This window comes from Rattus rattus, chromosome 3 (genome assembly GCF_011064425.1).
Source record: "Rattus rattus isolate New Zealand chromosome 3, Rrattus_CSIRO_v1, whole genome shotgun sequence".
Lineage (NCBI taxonomy): Eukaryota > Metazoa > Chordata > Mammalia > Rodentia > Muridae > Rattus > Rattus rattus.
In genome coordinates this window covers 69,137,892-69,154,992 of record NC_046156.1, presented here as the reverse complement: position 1 = coordinate 69,154,992, position 17,101 = coordinate 69,137,892, and the positions used below count along the sequence as shown (strand labels likewise).

General features: G+C 49.0%; 1 protein-coding gene across 2 annotated transcripts in view; it reads right to left on the bottom strand.

The window, feature by feature from the left end:
• Positions 1 to 2,546: 2,546 nt before the first annotated feature.
• Positions 2,547 to 17,101, bottom strand: part of Fhdc1 (FH2 domain containing 1) — a 37,391-nt gene continuing 22,836 nt past the window's right edge. For both annotated transcript variants that reach the window (XM_032898165.1, XM_032898166.1), the window contains exons 5-12: positions 16,734 to 16,819; positions 16,543 to 16,643; positions 14,446 to 14,516; positions 14,247 to 14,354; positions 12,882 to 12,952; positions 10,680 to 10,797; positions 7,223 to 7,387; positions 2,547 to 5,012 (exon numbers count right to left, since the gene is read on the bottom strand). In XM_032898165.1, the coding sequence (XP_032754056.1) occupies positions 2,973 to 5,012; positions 7,223 to 7,387; positions 10,680 to 10,797; positions 12,882 to 12,952; positions 14,247 to 14,354; positions 14,446 to 14,516; positions 16,543 to 16,643; positions 16,734 to 16,819 (2,760 nt within the window). In that variant the 3' untranslated portion in view covers positions 2,547 to 2,972. The remainder of the gene's footprint in view (positions 5,013 to 7,222; positions 7,388 to 10,679; positions 10,798 to 12,881; positions 12,953 to 14,246; positions 14,355 to 14,445; positions 14,517 to 16,542; positions 16,644 to 16,733; positions 16,820 to 17,101) is intronic.

Below are 17,101 nucleotides of genomic sequence, written 5' to 3'. Positions count from 1 at the left end.
GACCAAACCCAGGGCCTTGCGCTTGCTAGGCAAGTGCTCTACCACTGAGCTAAATCCCCAACCCCTTGACACGGCACATTTGAAAGCAGACGTTCATGAATGAAAGGGCGCTAATAGTTCTACTGAAGTATTCTAGGATCTCACACCCTAACACACCGGTGTGCAGAATCCTGGATGCTGATGCCTGGGGGACATTCCTCTAGCCTGCTCTCAGGATGACAGCACAACTAGGACTATGATGTGATGGGAGCCTGAGGTATGAGGTGCACCTACCCACAATGCTCTTGTTTTCAAATATGCACCCAGAGCGCATCTCAAGTTCAACACCCCCCACCCCCCACTCATTCCTGAGCCAGACACAGAAATGAACTGCGATTTCCCAATGAGTGTCCCAATTCCAAGAGGGACACATGGGGATAGTCTGGACTCGCCGGGCCTCATGGAGATCACACAAAGCCTGGCCCTGCCTGGGATGAGAGCTCCAAGGAGCGTCATGTCCCAGCAATGGCTTCTGAGGTAAACCTGTGCCTGATCCTCACCAACCTGCAGCAAGCCCGCTCCTGAGCCCCTAGCGACGTGCGCCTTGTGTGGAGCCGATGCCAAGACACACCACCGAACTTTATTCTGATTCTTGAGCCTTTGGAGGACAAGACTTCCATACCCTCCCCCTTTCTTCCTGCACCTCACCTTCCTTCTGGGAGAGAAATTAAACACCCTCCTGGCAGGACAACTAAGACATATGTACAAAGGCATAATATAGGTATAACTCCTACAAACTTTATTAAAACTACCTGTTCCGTAAAGCACATAGAAAAGGACCTTAAAATGCATTCAGTTCATCCTTAACCAAGACATATAGAAACGTATTTACATTTCTCCACTGCATAGATTATTCTTCCAAACTTACAGTCTACAGAAGGTAGTGAGAGTGACCACCTGTGGGCTGGGGATGCCCCTGCTTTTCCCAGCACACAGCCACCGTGGTCTGACAGCACCTTACCAACGGCCTCTCCAGAGGCTCCTCAGCCTCTGCTGAGGTTCCTAGAAGCCACATCAGGGGCGGACAGGGGACAACTGAATTGCTAGATTGCTAGAAACCATCATGAAGGCCTTGGCTCCCTTCTATGGACTGGGAGACAGACACTTAGGGAGAGTGGATGCTTGCAATGCGGTGTTGGAATACAGCAAAGAATGGGTCCCTGGGCCCTCTCATGGGTTACTCATTCACTGTCCCCAATCTGTAAGCATGTGACTTCTCTCCTCCGTTCCCACCCATCCGCGGGCCTTCTGTTTGAAAGTTTCATCTACCTGGTTCTGGACGGTTCTAGAGGGTAACTGCTGAGGGGCTCCCTAGCTGCCCAGACATACCTGCTCAGGGCTGGTTTTTTTTTTTGTTTGTTTGTTTGTTTGTTTTGTTTTTTTTTTTTTTTTCTCACAAGAGGTGGTAACTGCAGCCCTCTCTCCACTGCTGTACTGTTCAACTACTGCATCTCGGTTTCTAGACAAAGATGGATAGGCTTCCCAAGAGGACACCATAGCAGCATCCACAGTCACCGAACAGTGTGACACGTTGACCTAGCCTACCCACTCACCAGTATCTGATCTAAAGTGAGATTTCACAAAGAAGTGACTCAGAGAGGGGGCAGGGCTTTTATTTCATTTTCCCCTTCTATTTCCTGGGTTTAATAAAGAAGCAGTGAAATGAGCATTGGGTAAAAACTTCTGTTTGCCGGATGCCTATCTCCTGTACAAACTTCCCAAATGTTAACATTTCTGAAATCAGTGTTTTTGGGGGGTGGGGCTTGAGAACAAACAACCATGATCGGGTTTCTCTCAATTGGACTTGAAGAGTACTGTACCAAGGATGAGAGGCTGACACTGAGAAGTCATCACTAAGCTGGGCCTGGTGCCTTGCATCTGCTATCCCTGCCCTCAGGAAGCTGAGGCAGGAGGATTGCAAGTAAGAGGCCAGCCTAGACTACACACTGAGACCCAGTCTCTAAAAGCAAAATCAAATGGAATAAAAGGGAAGGGGGTTGGGCACTGAGGCCCCAGGGGAGAAGGAAACCTGACCCACAGAAAGGATCATTTCCCTCTGCACCCAGAGCAAACAGAAGCGAGTGGCCATCTTTGCTCAAACGGGAAGCCCATGCTCAGCTGAGCAGCCCCTGCTGTCTTCTCCCTGGAGCATGACATGAACTGTGGGGAATCCAGCTCCCGGCACAGTTGGTCCTCTCTTCAGGGCAAACTTCCCTAAAGTCATGGGCCTCACACCCTCGGGCCCCCCTAAACTCACAGTAACATCAGATTTCTACCCACACAAATCTGACACCTCTCCTATTCACATAAAATCCTCACCCAGAGACTTCTGAAGATAACCCAAGCTAGCCAGACAGTTCTCGAAGACAGCCTCAACCCTACCACTGTCCAAGAGCTTGTGAGAGGCCACTGCTAGCTAGGGATGCTGGAACCCAGAGGAGGGGGCATGGGACAAACATTTCCATACTAAGGATCCCCCCACCCCTGGGAGGCATTTCACTCTGAAAAAGGAACTAAAACATATTTTTTATTTTTATAATATTAAAAAATAAGTCTTTGATATATAAAAACTGGCCAGAAAAATTTTTTTACTTGTTACATAAGAACTGTCATTTTACATGTCCAGACTATTATTGGATCTTTGTCTTGGGGCAGGAGTTAGGGATAGGGTCCTGAGTATGAGTGACAGGAGGTGCCAGCCCCTGACAAAGTACTGTGCAGAATAAGGGTACTCTTGGCTTTGATTTCGAAGCAGAAGTCTGCACAGCAGGCTATAGCATTCCGTGTACCTTTAGTGACGTGACCTTTAGCAGGTGGCACCAGTGAGTTGCTTGATGTGTAACAAGACTTTTAAGACTGGCCTCTGTGTCCTCCCCCCAGCAGCCAGTCCCGGCAGCTAAAATCCCACAAGGCGGAGATGCAAACAGGCTTCATCATTTCTGCAGGGGACGGAGGATCCTCCCGAGGGTGGCCTGCCCCGAGTCCTTCAGTCTGAGAGAGGATCTTTCCGTAGTCCCTCTGCCCTTCAGTGGGGTTTCTACATTGGCACTTGAACCCCCAGCAGATTCAGGACACTTCTTGGAGGCCCGAGCGCTGCTGGCCCTCTTCAAAGTGCCACTGTCCTTGGAGGCAGAATCCTCGGAACCACTTTTGACCCTAAGCTGCCGTTGAGAGACTGTCCTGGTGATGCCAGTGGCTCTGGCAGCAGGTGGAGCATCCGCGCGCATGCTCCGAGATGACGAGGCCACTGTATTTCGAGCAAAACTTGGGGTAGGGGGGAGGGCTCGAGAGGCACCAGGAGCCTGAGGAGCCTTGGGCTCTTCCTTGGGACTCTCAGGGTCTCGCGAGTTGGGGCTGCTGACCTTGTTTTCTTCAGGTTTCTGCCTGGGGATGTTTCTGAGGGGCTTGGCGCTGGGCTTCCTGAACGAGGCTCTGGGCTGCAGAGTGGGGTCCTTCCCTGGCCGTCCACCAATGCTGCCACTTGAGCGGGGCAGTCTGGGCTCCTCTGCCCCAGATCCACTCACCTGGGGCCTCCTGGGCGAAGTGTCAGAAGTTCCCCGCACTGAGCTCCTTCGTGATAGCTGTGTGTCTGTGCTGCTGGGTGTCTCCCGAGGGGTAGCCCTGGATGTCAGTTCCGGCCGCTTCCAGGGCCCTGCTCCCCTGCTGGACTTGGAGATGGGGACCACTTTGCGCATATGCTCGTTCTCAGAGGAGTTCAAGGTTCGCACAGGCTTGGAGGCTACCCCTTGGCTGCGCCGGGCACTGACAGGCTTTGAAGCCCCCACTGATGCCTCTTTGAAGGAATTTCTCTTTGGTGCCATGGCATCCTTCCCTCTGCTGGGTCTGTCCTTCTGAAGGCCGCCTTGGCAGCTGGGCTCACTCTTAGTGGATTTTGGAGCAGGAACCTCCCCAGGGGGACTGGATGCAGGGTTGGAGGAAACCTGGCTGCTTCCTGCCTCTCCAGCCCCAGAGGACACTGAGCCATCGCCCTCCTTCTCGTCCCGGTGCTTGTCTCCTCCAGGTCTGGAGTCTGTTCCCTCAGAGCAGTCCAGAGTCAGCGAGCAGTCTGTGGTATCTGAGACATATAACAGAGATCCAGGATCCTTATCTTCAGTGTCGGTGACAACCACAGACACAAGAGCCTCACTGCTGGGTTCATCAGAGATGGCCCTGTCTTCCTGGGGATCTGTGTCCTTGGGTGCACGGCTGTCACCGCCAGCATCAAAGGGCTGTGAGCTCTTATCCCCTGGAGGTGGCAGCTTTGTGGGACAGAAGTCATTCGGAGTCAGTTGGGATGTTTCCTCCAGGCTCTTGGGACTCTGGAGGTCAAACTGGGTCAGCCCTGTGACCAACTCATGCTCCCTAATGCCCAGATCCAACGGTAAGAGTGGAGGGCTTTGTGCGGTCCCCAAGCCTACAGGTTCACTGCTCCTTTTCCGGAGGCTCGGCCTGCCCCGTCCAGCCGGTGGAGAAGGAGAAACAGGCTCCCCCAGCCAGGATGGTGGGAGATGATTTTGCCAAGCAGGGTGAGGGGCTTGCTCCTGGTTCTCTGAGGCCTGAGGTTCATGTGTAAAGTCAGGGCCGTGGCTCTGTTGTTCTCTGGGTTCCATCCAGGCGATGGTGGGCCGAGTTTGCCTGGGACTGCTCCGGGGCAAACTGTTGAATTTGTTGGGGTCCTCTGGACTGCTGGTGGCACTCTCCAAGAAGGTCAAAAGCTCGCGGTCAGCAGAGATGCCCAGGGAGAGGCGGGAGCGACGGGTGTTGGGGGGCCGGTAGGAGGGGCTGTTGGGCCTGGGCTTCAGAAAGGAGGGCAGGTCCTCTGTGCCCTTCTTAGCCAGCATCTGAACGTCATTCTCACTGCTGCTCCGGCCAAAGCCCCCGAGTTCCCCCGTTGTCCAGGAATGCCTCTTCTGTTCCAGCTCCTTCAGCCTCTGTAGCTGCTTCCGCTCCTGTTCCTCCCGGTCATGGTTGTCCTAACAGAGGGGAGAGAAGCCAGCATGAGACACAGAGAGCCACTCACTGTGACGTTTAATGAGCCGTGCTTTCATAGACAGCTGTTGGTCTCTGCCTTCGCGTGTGCGTGTGTGTGTGTGTGTGTGTGTGTGTAGGCTGAGCAAACTTCCCAAAGCAACTTAGGGCTCTGACAAAGGAGCATGTAGGCTTTACTCCAACAATCTGTCTGCCACCCTCATTTGATCCCTCGGCCCGATGTCCAGCCTCCAACATGGGCCATAATTCCACGTGCACTCTCAACTCCAGCCGAGCCACCTAAGCAATTGTAGAGATGTGGAGACCACAGATGCTAAAAGAGTGCACCCGGAATTGTACAAGCCAGTTGTGTGGCTCTGTCCACTCCCCTCTCTAAGTTAACACGCATGTACCCACAGGCGGGGCTCTCCATTTACCACTGATTTTGTTATAGAAGCATACGTTCCAGAGTGCTCCTGGATGAAAAATAAATGAACAAATACCAAAAATGCCCTGGTGGCTCTGCCAGTCACAGCCTGAAGCAGAGGCAAGGGCTCTATCTTATGCTCAGACCCATTCCTACAATCAGGGAAGAGACACAGGCCTGCTTTACCAATCTTTCTATTGGACAGCAATCCACCATTCCCAGTGGCACAGAACCCAAATGCGGACGCCGGCATATCCTTCACTTCTCTGTGTGGCCTCTTACGTTGTTGTCCATCATACATTCAAGGGACTTATTCCCGTCATATATCCTGTGTATGTCCTCATATATGCCTTACATTGACCCCAAATCACTGATAGCTGATGCCGTGTAAGAGTTACACATGTATTGTTTAAGGCCTGCCCCCCCCCCCCCAATGTGCAGACATTTAGCACAGATGTAATCTCTAACACCATTTCCAATTTGTGGTTGCCTGGACCTGCAGGGGTAGGCATGCAGACACGGCTACATTTGTGTAACTCATGAGTTCCTTTCGGATCCTGAAGCCCATGTGACCATGCGGTTATGCAGACACCTCAGCTCTGTTATTGTTAGCAGTTTTTATTTGACAATAAGTTTCCTCTTCCAGTGGGCTTTCCTTTCCAAGTTCCTGTGGAGCTCTGCCTGGGGAGTCTTGGCTGCTGCAACTCTAGCCACAGCCTCCCCAAGGTCCCCAAACTCTCCTTATTGTTATCTGAAGCCTTCACACAGTGGTGGTGGTCCCGGCCCTGTCTCTCATGACAACTGGACTAAGAGAATCCACAGTGGCCTCGCAGGCCCACAGTCTCCAGATGGAGAATGAGAGCCTCAGAGTCAGTTTGGCTTCAGCTACCCCACGGCCTCCCACAACTGAGCTCACTGCTTGGACAGGAGCACGTTAACGTGGCAGCAGGCTCAGCTCGCCTCTCTCAGATAGACCGAGAAAGGAGTGGAGAGGAACCCCAAGGAATTCTGCACTGGGAAGGAATGTGAGCAGTTTCCATAAGACGTAGTGCAAGCCCCGGTTGAATCCTATACCGTAAATCAATGAGTAGGCAGGTAAGTAAATAAAACATGGTCAGCAGAAGAATCGGGAGCAGCCCATCCCTCAGTGTCACCCTGAAATAATGGGATCTAAGAAGGACGCTGTCAGAGACGAGAGGCTGTCATGTTCCTATTGTCAGATAAATGTTTCGTTTAGCAAGGACCAGCAACCTGGGAAGATTTCTGGCTTCTGAATTCAGTTAAGTGACCACTGCCAGAATAGTTAAGGCAGCAGGTGCCCCTCAATCCGGGAGACCTTCCTTGCTAAGGACAGCTTGGTCCCCCTGGTGCTAACACCATAGCTGTGTAGCTCTTGAAACAGGCAAGAGAAAGACCTCTCTTCTAGGCTACTCAAGCCTCCTTAGAGGCTGACACCTCCTCCTAGGGAGGAGCTGAGAAAAAGAGTCAAATGTACCGGAAACTTCCAAGTTCCATCATCATAAGCAGCATTGGCTAGCAAAATGCTTCTAGGGTATTCTGCATGCTGTGTGAGCAGCAAAGGTCAGAGGTCACCGTGCCAGACTCCTGATACTACAACAGAGACACCTCCCACTCATCCCTGCCAAGAGCCTGGCGTGCCACCCGGCCAGGCAGTCCTGAAACCAAATAACCGATGCCCATGTTTCTGCCACGGGCAGAGGAGTGGGCCAGTATGCCGGAAAAAAAATCCCAAGGACCCTGGAAACAGGCCAGTGCCAGCAGCCATACCTTAACCGCCTTGTTGAATCTGGTACAGAAGTCTCTGAATATCTGGAAGCATTCATCCAGCTTCATGGTTTCTTTGTCTTCACAGAAAAAATCTATAAGGGTATGAGCCTCGACCTGCAGCTCCCGTTTCCAGAGTTCCAGCTCGGCCAACTTTTCCACAGCAAACTACAGGAAAACAAACAGGGACAAGTGGTAAACAAGGTCAGCTGAGGTGGACGCACTACCAGGGTCTGATTTCAGGTCTCTGGAAGGGGAAGGCTGCTCAGAGCCAAAAGGAAAATGAATCAACCCCAACTGAACAAGGAGAACAAGGTGGCCTCCTACCTGAGACCCAGAGGCCACAGAACAAACTCAAGAAGCCAGGAAGGGCGGTGCACGCCTGCAATCCCAGCATCTGGGAGGTGGAGACTGGGGGATGAGGAGTTCAAAGCCAGATCGAGACCCTGTCTCTAAGTAAGTCAACATGGAGCCTTAACCCTCATGTACAGTATCATTAACCAAGAGTTCGCCTTTAAGACCACTAGAAAAGTTGCTAAGGAAAACAGCTTATCGTCATTAAGAAATTCTGCTGTATTTGTTTTTCCTCCTCTTAAAACAGACTCCTCTTTGGGCCAAGGTCTCAGACGTTAACTTGTCCTGACATGCCGCCCGGGCTGTTCTGCTGAGAGGGGATCTACACTTAATCCAAAACACACGCTATGAGGTCACTGTCCATACTGCCCAGGACGGAAGACTGGGGTACTCCCCGAGCAGCTGTACCCCATGTGCAGTAGGTTTGGGGTGTGTCAGAACTCCCTAGGAGATTGGGTGGGTCCTATCCCAATCCCTACTTTCCTGATTAACTTTCCTTGGCTCCACTGGGATACATCAGTTTCTAAAGCCTTAGAAATCCAGAAATTCTTAGAAATCGAAAGCCAAGAGTTTCAGTGCTACTTCATCCAAGTACTGGGCGTGATAGAAGACTGTGTGTCCCCAGCACGGTCCCAAGTCATAGAGAGTGGGGCTGGTGATGTCCACGGGTCACAAGCATAGTCCCCTGATACAGGTCAGTGACAGCCTCTAAGCCCTAATGAGGTAGCAGTGTGTGGAGAGAAATATCAAATATTCAGATATCTGAGCTACTTCATGGACGTGTTTACCAGGCTTATATGAAAAGGAATTAAGGAACATACTATTTCATGAAATGACACATATGTTTGTATTTTGAGAAAGTCTACCTGTGAACACGTTCCTTTGGAGTGAGGGGCTGGGCCTAAGGTGTAGGAAAGAAACAGGTTGCCCTCCTTGGAGGAGGGAGCACTCGGCCAGCTACACAGCAGAAGTGTACCAGTCCAACCACTTTCCCCTTAGTAAGCCATCGCTTAACCAGATACATTCTAGGGGCGGAGGGAAACAAAAACTATTTAGGAAAGTGAAACCAGAGAGAGAAACCATCCTAGCTGATGGCCTGAGGCAGCGAGAGCCTTCCTGGCGTAGCTTCACAGAGAAGAGGGTATTCACAGAAAGATAACTGTCATTGTCTGCTATTCTTCTGCAGGCCAAACAACTATAAACAGCTACGGAGGAGCCTCCTGACAAGAAGCCACACCCCCTCTGGCCTAGCTGCAGACCCTGTGAGGATGGTTAGATGGATACCAGGAAGGAAGAGCCTAACAGAACCCACGCTGCCCTCGGCACCTGGCACAAGCAAACATTCTAAACCTCGGCTTGAAAAATAGCCACAGAGGAGTTTGAGGCCATAAATTCTACAGCGTCCTGCACAGAACCAGAACCAGAACCAGAAAGTTGCACTGACCAAGGAGTCAGCAGTTTAGCGGCTGGGACAGTTTAGTGGCTCTGAGATGAACCTGCGCTTTCATCACTAAGTAGCTGGCCTGCTGTGAGCTAAAGTCAAGGCCCTTATGTCTCACCCAAAGTGTGATCCAAACTGAAAAAAAGGTGTTTCTGTCACCTTTCTGTTCAAAGACCTTGCATAAGGGCCAGAAGGACTTTCCTAGCAATGGATGAGGCCTTGAGTTCCTAGCCCAGCACACGCTTGCACACAAGCAAACCCAGTCACCTAACAAATGAGAAAACAAAGCCACAGGCCTTGAGCAGCTTTGTGCTGCTCATAGCAAGAGATGCATCACCTTCCCACTATTGTCCAGGGGCCAGGGGCCCCGCCCCAGCCCTCTCCCAGGAGCCCCTTCCCCGGTGCCCCTCTGTTTACACAGGTTATACGAGCTGCTGAGGCTGGAGCTGTAACTTTAAGGGTCTATCCTGGTCCAGCAAGAACAATGTTCCAGTCTCAGCACTGTTAAAACAAACGCTACCAAAAGGAAAAAAAAATTAAAGATCTAAAACAAGGTTGCCACTGAAAAGCAGCCAGCAGCGAGGAGAAGGCAACCCGGTCTTTATATTGGCGCCTTCTATGTTAAGATCTGGTACACGGTTACATGTGGAGGGCGTGTGCTTAGCATGTACAAAGCCATCATCTCCAGAAAAAAGCCCTAGCATCTTCAGAAAAAAGGATTTAGTGTAATCTCTTGATAGTTTAAATAAGAACGAGGCTGAAGGGAACACACAGAACTTAAGTTTCGATGTGCCACGGTTCTTATCCTTGGATTTCTACTTGGCTTCATGCACCTGACTATGTAGTTACTGCTTTGTGCTCCGAGGTGGCGGCAGCCTTTGGATTGCAGTCGCACTGTGGGCGGTACGTACAGCGCCTGCCTAGCAGGCACGAGGCCTTGGTTTCAAAGCAGTGAAGATTTTGATGGCCAAGCATCCAGCCTTGCCTCCTGTCATGGCAGCCCTACCCCGGCTTGGGGGTCTCACGGAAGGCTGAATGTAACAGGATGGAGGTTTGGCTTTGTTTTTTAAATAAGGAAGGTAAAAAAAGGTGCACGTCAGACTATGTGATTAGTGAGTCACCATGAGCTGTCGCAAACATATCCACTCTACTGGTTTTTGTTGATGTTATTCAGACTGGCTCCTGCCACACCCTGTGGGCTGATGACATATTCGTGCGCTGATGGGCACTGAAGCTGCGTGTGCCCTGCTGCTCCCAGCAGAAATCACGACAGGTACAATCGATCTCACTCTTCTACAGAAACACAAGAAGGAGCATCCGTCCAAAGTCCTCCGGTGCCTGGCTGTTCTGTGGAACTCTCCCGTTGCCCCAAAATACGAAAGCTACAGAATCAAACCTCAAGTTGCCAGGCAGCGTCTTGGGGGGAGAGAGGTTTGCACTGCCGCCAGCTCAGTGCAGGAAAGAGTGATCAGAAGACCCAAGCATGGTCATCAGGAGCCATTTCTCCTACTCGGACCATCATCGATACACATCGTCTGCCATGAAAGGAAGGTGGGGCACAAGGATCCTCGTACTCACTCGGGGTAAAGCATGATTGGGTAATGCTGCCTCCACAAATCAAGCAGGCAGGCCTGCTGAGACTGCTGGATACTCAGAGGGACTGACCTGGAGGAAGTCTTCCATCTGCTGACACAGCTCCTGGTCCCGCTGGATGTTTTCCCGCAGCGATTTCGTTCTGACAAAGAGTGAGTGCAGTTCTGCCTCAGTGATATCCAGAGATAATCTGGAGAAGGAAGGGGAGAGTGGGCAGCTGGCACCGGGCACCATGCGTCCTGTGGCTAAACAAGACCCACCTTTGGTCAAGTCTGGAACAGGGGGTGACATTTACCCACTCCTGTGTTTAATTCTGAGTGAGTCTCCAACTGTTTTTTAAAGACACCAAGTGCTTCGTCAACACACAAGAATTGGGGAAAGCAGGCTGCCTACCAACGCAGACCACAGGGTGGGGTCACTTTTCACACAGGAGGTCATGACAACTAAAATCCAGTGAGACTTGGAGCAGCCGCCTCCCCTGAGTTAGGATGCTCTCCCTGACAAGGACCCGGACAGCAGAGGCTGACATTTAGACCTACTCTAACAGGTCACGGCAGCCAGATTCTACCTCTCCCTGTAGGTTACAGAGGACCAAACATGGCCAACAACGTTGCAAATGAGCAGCGGGACTTGGTTCTAGCCACGGAATCAAGATCAGCAGAATGCCCACAATGGCTTTGTCACCAGGAAAGGGAATAGGCAGAACCCCAAGTCCAGGGGAATTTTGTACATTTGGAAGCATTCGTGTTGCTATGATGAATTTTAGGGTTGTTGTTGTGCCCATCGGTGCCCATCGGAGAATTCACTATTCTTCACTTGTGTGTGTCATTCACCTTCCACTTCAAATAAACAAGCCTTACTGGGAGGGGTTTCTCTAAGACTGTGATGTTTAGTTAAACCTATCCAACGCCAACAAGAAATGGTAACTCAGTAAGGCAACATTAATTTTCTCCCTATATAATATTTCTACAGTATTAATGCAGTAAAAATATTTGCATACTGGTTCCTTTTAGGGGTTTAAAAAAGTTTGCATCTTATGTCTGTTTTTCTTGGGGCATAATCTAGTGAACTGTAAAACATGAATTATGAGGTGTTTAATCTTTGTGATGGTAATCCTCCTGCTTCAAAGACATTATCTGTGGCTGGATGTCAGTAACAGACAGACACTGTCTAATGACAGGATTGAGTTGTGGTTTATTTCCTTATATGTAGATGGTTCGTGTTGTCATGGCAACTATGGTCCCGTGAATAACAATGACATCATATAGCCAGCCATGGTAGCATGTGCCTGCAGTCTCAGATTCTCAAGAAGCTGAGGCAGGAGGATCATTTTCAGCTCAGGGATTCAGGCCAGCCTGGGCAACAGAGTAAGACCTCTTTAAAAAGAGAAAAAGTATATCATATTAATTTGGCCGATCGAAGCAGTGGAGAGCTGAGCCAGCTCACCAGAGGCAACTCTGTGCATTTCTTCTCAACTTTACATTAAGTAGTTCTGTGCCAGTGGCCAGAAACCAGCCAGGCTAGCGGTATTTAAGGCACAGACATCAGCAAATGTGAAAAATCAAGACTTTTTTTCAGCAAGAACTAACTGCAGTGTTTACCAGAGGCTACCTGGGCCTACTATAAGTTAAATAACACATTGGAGATAATATGCACACAGATTGCTGCATTAAAGCATGCATCTATATTAGGTTCAGAAGCAAATTAGAGTAATGTAATTAGGGCTTCATGCTTGGTAGGCACTTTCTCTGTAAAACCGAGTGACTAATTTAGAATCAAGTCCTTTCACAGGCTTTGGTGTGGTTCCAAACTCTTTAACTACAATAAAAAAATAAATGCACCACGTTCGAGTCCACAGGGAAACAGTGATGTATGGCCCTACAAGGTTGATCTAAACCAACTCCCAAGCTAAGCACTTTGAGCCTCTTGGGCGTGGGAGGGATTTGAAGCTCTAATCCCTGTTTTACTTAGACTGAATGGCACTCTTTAGAAGAGACTAAAATGGTTTCTTTCGGTTTAAAAATAACAAAGTCCCAAATTACACACACACACACACACACACGCACACACACACACACACACACACACACACACACACACACACACACACACACATACACACACCAAGCACATGGAAAGGAAACCCAAAAGTTGAATGTGAGAATACACTTCAGAATTCAGACTGGAATCTGAGAGTGTTCATTCCGCCGCCATTTTCACAGAAAGGCCATGAAGGAAACCAAGTCTCCCAGTGCATTTTGTTTCTGTGCTCACCTCGATGTCTCCTGCACATGCTGCAACTTCTCAGAAAAATTTAGAAGGATGGTATTATGCTTCTGGGCTTCCTGGAACAAAAGCAGAAGACATTCTTCTTACCGGATGAATAAACCTGGAGGGAAGGCTCATTCGCTCAGAGCTTGGGGAGCCGTGGAAACAACACTAAGTCTTCAGCTTGAAAATCACATTGAAAGCAATCCCCTGAGACTTGAACTCTGACATTCTTCCTAAGACTTACCAGAACTGCCCCCACTCTTCAGATGCCTTTAACCTTCCCAAGACAAACGATCCTCGCATGAAATTCAACTCATGTGCATTCAAACTCAATGGAATGAGGTAGCGGCTTAGCACCCATTGTTTCCAGGAGAACCCAATACACCTTGCCTAAATACCAGCCATCTCCATGAACATGCGCTTCATGAAGGCGTGAGATGCTGTTGACGGTTAGACCAGTGTGCAAACCAACTTTAAGGAGAGGCATACAAGCCAAGGAGGTATCTGGATTCTTCAGCTGTTTGGAGGCTGACTTGGGAAGGGCAAGTGGAAAGGAACCATTTAAGGGATTCCTTCCTACAGGAGCAGGGGCCAAGCCACAGAGAGCCAATGCCCAGGTCTGCCCAAAAGAGCCCTCCCAGACAGTGTTTCAAACTAGATAAGAAAACAGTTTCTCACTTCAGTGCTTTGAGTATTGACTTTTTAACCAAGCATTGAGGCCTAGAAGCTGGGGGCAGAAAAACTCTCTTGACAGACTCCTTGCCCAGCATGGTAAGACCCTGGTTGCCATCCCCAGATTCCAAAGGTAAGACACCATGGATAGAGTCACACTCCAAATCCCTCGATAACAGACAGCACTCCCAGGCACAGTTCCCGAGAGACTAATTACAAACCAAATTCATTTTACCCCAGAGGTTTCTGCCCACATTCTTCTACACTCGGTCCTTACAGTGGGTTGATTCCCTTTCCAGCCTGCACCAAACTATCAGATAGCTACCACCGAGACGCCTCCCTAGACTCAGTTCTTGCTCTTCCCCAACCCATCCTCTACCATGTCTTACTTCTTAAAACAGAAAGCCTGGTCACGCCATTAGACTGCAAACTTCTGCCTGCTTCCCATGATTAAAGCACGGACTCTAAAACGCCACCTCTAACGTTTGCACCCTTCCCTACTCTCCGAAGCCAACCTCACCGCCTCCCTTGCTCAGTCCCCTCCAGTAGATCAAACTGGCAATCCACAAAGCTTCCAAAACCGGAATCTTCTAGGCACACTCTTGGTCCTTTTCCTAACTGAGAAACCATCTCATCCCTGGGAAAAGCACACTGTGTCCCAGGTCTTCCCGTTCTCCCTGTTTCTACATCACTTACCTGAGCTACAAAATGCAGAAGGTTCATTCCAGGTTTGTTTGCCTTTGTGTCGGCCAACTTGAGTAGAGAAGACAGTTTAAATCCTACAGCATTGCCGGCATACCCTCCCTAAAGGAGACCAGACAAGAGGGAGAAACTGTTGAGCCTGCAGCCGGACAGCGAGTGGGTAGATACACTTCTTGGCTGGGACTTTACTTACGGCATTCATGATGTTCCCAGCCTGGAGTACCAAGTGTAATATTGAATGTAGCTCCTCACATAACATCAGCTCTGTTAAAAGGAACACACGCTGCACGTTAGAGAGGCCCCACACGCATGAACGGCAGCCACCACATCCAAGCTCGAGTGTGCGTGTCTGAAGCAGGCTCACACGAACCAAACTCACTCTCTGCTGTAATTTTGCCTTTGATAATAAGAGATATAAAATGGTCTACATCCTGGTGTTTAACTGGGGATCAAACACGTAGGGCAGTCCAGTGCAAAATGGCTTGCTAACAATGTCCAAGTCCCAGAAAGCAGAGAAACTCAAGGACACGGTGTGCCATGGAGGCCAACTTCCCCCTCGTCAGCAGGTAAGTCTTTGACTCCCCCTCCCCTCTCTCACTATCCATTGAGACTGTTTTTTATGAATTATGAAAACCAATAGCCAGCAACATCGTGCTTAGCCAATGCGTTAGAAAAAGATTTAAAAAAAAAAAAAAAAAAAAAAAAAAAGCAGGAAGCTGGAATGTCATGTAAATAACTTGCAAACTATCAACCCTCAGGCCCCTGCTACTCAAATCATCTTCCCATTTTATTCAAAGCACATTTCATTTGGATTGCCTGAAGGTTGTCAGAGGGAACTTAACATTGACATATTGGTAAACGAATTATTTACACAGAATCTCTGATACATGTCCATAAAGAAACACAATTAAAAGTATACATTTGGAAAGCCAAAATAAACATTTAGTTATTAAAATGACAGTATAGGTAATAAAATGTCACCTATGATATTTGTAGGTCACTAGTCTCCACTAAGTCTGGTCTTACTTTCAAAACATTACGTTTGGATCAGTGCCTGTATTTTGTTATCTGAGAAGGCCAGTTTGGGAAGGTTACGCAGATAAGAAACGTTTCCTCCGTGCCCACAAATTTATATTGCTCAATACCAGAACAAGCTCGCCCGTGGCTCTGTGAACAGGAAACGCAGCCCTTTCACTGTTGCTGTAACAAATAGCCTCAGAATGGGAATTGCTGCAAGAGGTCTCCATATTGGAAGAAGAAAAATGTCTTTTCTTTCTTAATGCTGCTCTAACATGGAGAAAACGTGGTGGGCTGGAGGGAACGCTCTTCCCTGATGTTTTGGAACATCAAACCGTTCCAGAAAAGCAGTGAGAGAAGTAACTGTGAGGGAACCAGGCTGGCTCTGAAGGCTGGAGAGCTGAAGGTGGGCAGACCTGCCTTGCCAGGGCGGTGAGTGCCAGGGAGCTTCAGTGCTGCTCACACTTGAGAGACACACGAGACGCCAGAAACAAAGGCCTCAATCGAGGAGGCAGAGCAGGACAGAGGAGGCTGGGCAGGAAAAGTTTAGCTGTTACAAGAAGTGAAAGGATCAGCTGACCTCTCTGAGATTTAACAGACTGTCAGATGCCGGAGTCTAGAGGGACAGTAGGTGGGAGAAACCACAGAACAGAGAACTCTGGCAGAAAAAGGCACGATGCCGATGCCGCAGCCTGGAATGGAGGCCTCCCTGCTTTTGGAAGGTCAGTCCCCATCAACAGAGGCCAGAGAAAGGAAGACATAGACAGCCCAGGATACACAGGCATTGTGTCTACATACCACACACATACACACTTTATACACCCACTTATCAAAACCATATCCTCATACTATATACCAAGCTCCACACACAAACACGATATATAGTACACGCAATACATACTACATACCACAGACACCACGCATAAGCATAATGCAAACACCTTTATAACATATACACAACACACTGTACCACACGCCACAGACACACACACACACACACACACACACACCATAGGGAGTTAACCATGCCGAGGAGCAAGACAGGCTGTGACTTGCAAGGTTTACTCTGAAGCCTGAGATAAAAGAGACTTTCTTCTGGGGAAAGATAGTATGCAAATTAATGTTCATCACTGAACTGCTTGTCCTCATTACACCTTTTTCCTTTTTAGGTGATCCAAAAACGGGGCTTTCCATTTCTGAATTATTTTTAAAAAGACAAACAGCTATCGAAATTGACAAAAACTCAATCTATAGAAAACACATATCCAATTACCTTTCATAGCAGCTCTCAGGGTCGTGATGTCTTTGTACAGGGAAGTACAGGATGGCAAGAATTCCTTCTTTAGCACCATGGCTTCGATCCGAAGTGAATAGCTGAGAAACGGTAAGAAGGTAAAGCTGTAGCATTAAAGTCAGTAGCAACCCCACGCCACCGAGAACAGCGACCAGGGACTGGGTCCTTACTTTGGCACCTGAATCAAGCAGTACAGAAAGGAATCTGCCAGAGAGAGCTTGGACACATCGCCGTTAAATGTCTTTAATTTCTTTACCTAAAAGACAAAAGAAAAGGGGACAGGACAAAAACAAAATCATTGATTAAAATTCAAGATTACATTTCATTGTAGAATCCGCCTAAGACAATAATGTTTCGGGGAGAAATAAATGAAGAAAACGTAGATCTACGAGTAAGAAAGGGAGATCCACAACTGTAACTGTGTTATTTGCTTGCTTGTTTATCCATCTTTATGTCAGGAGATGAGCCCTGGACCCTGAGCATCGTAGCCAAGCATTCTACTGCGGACAGGCAGGCTCAGGTCTCCTGCTGGACCAGT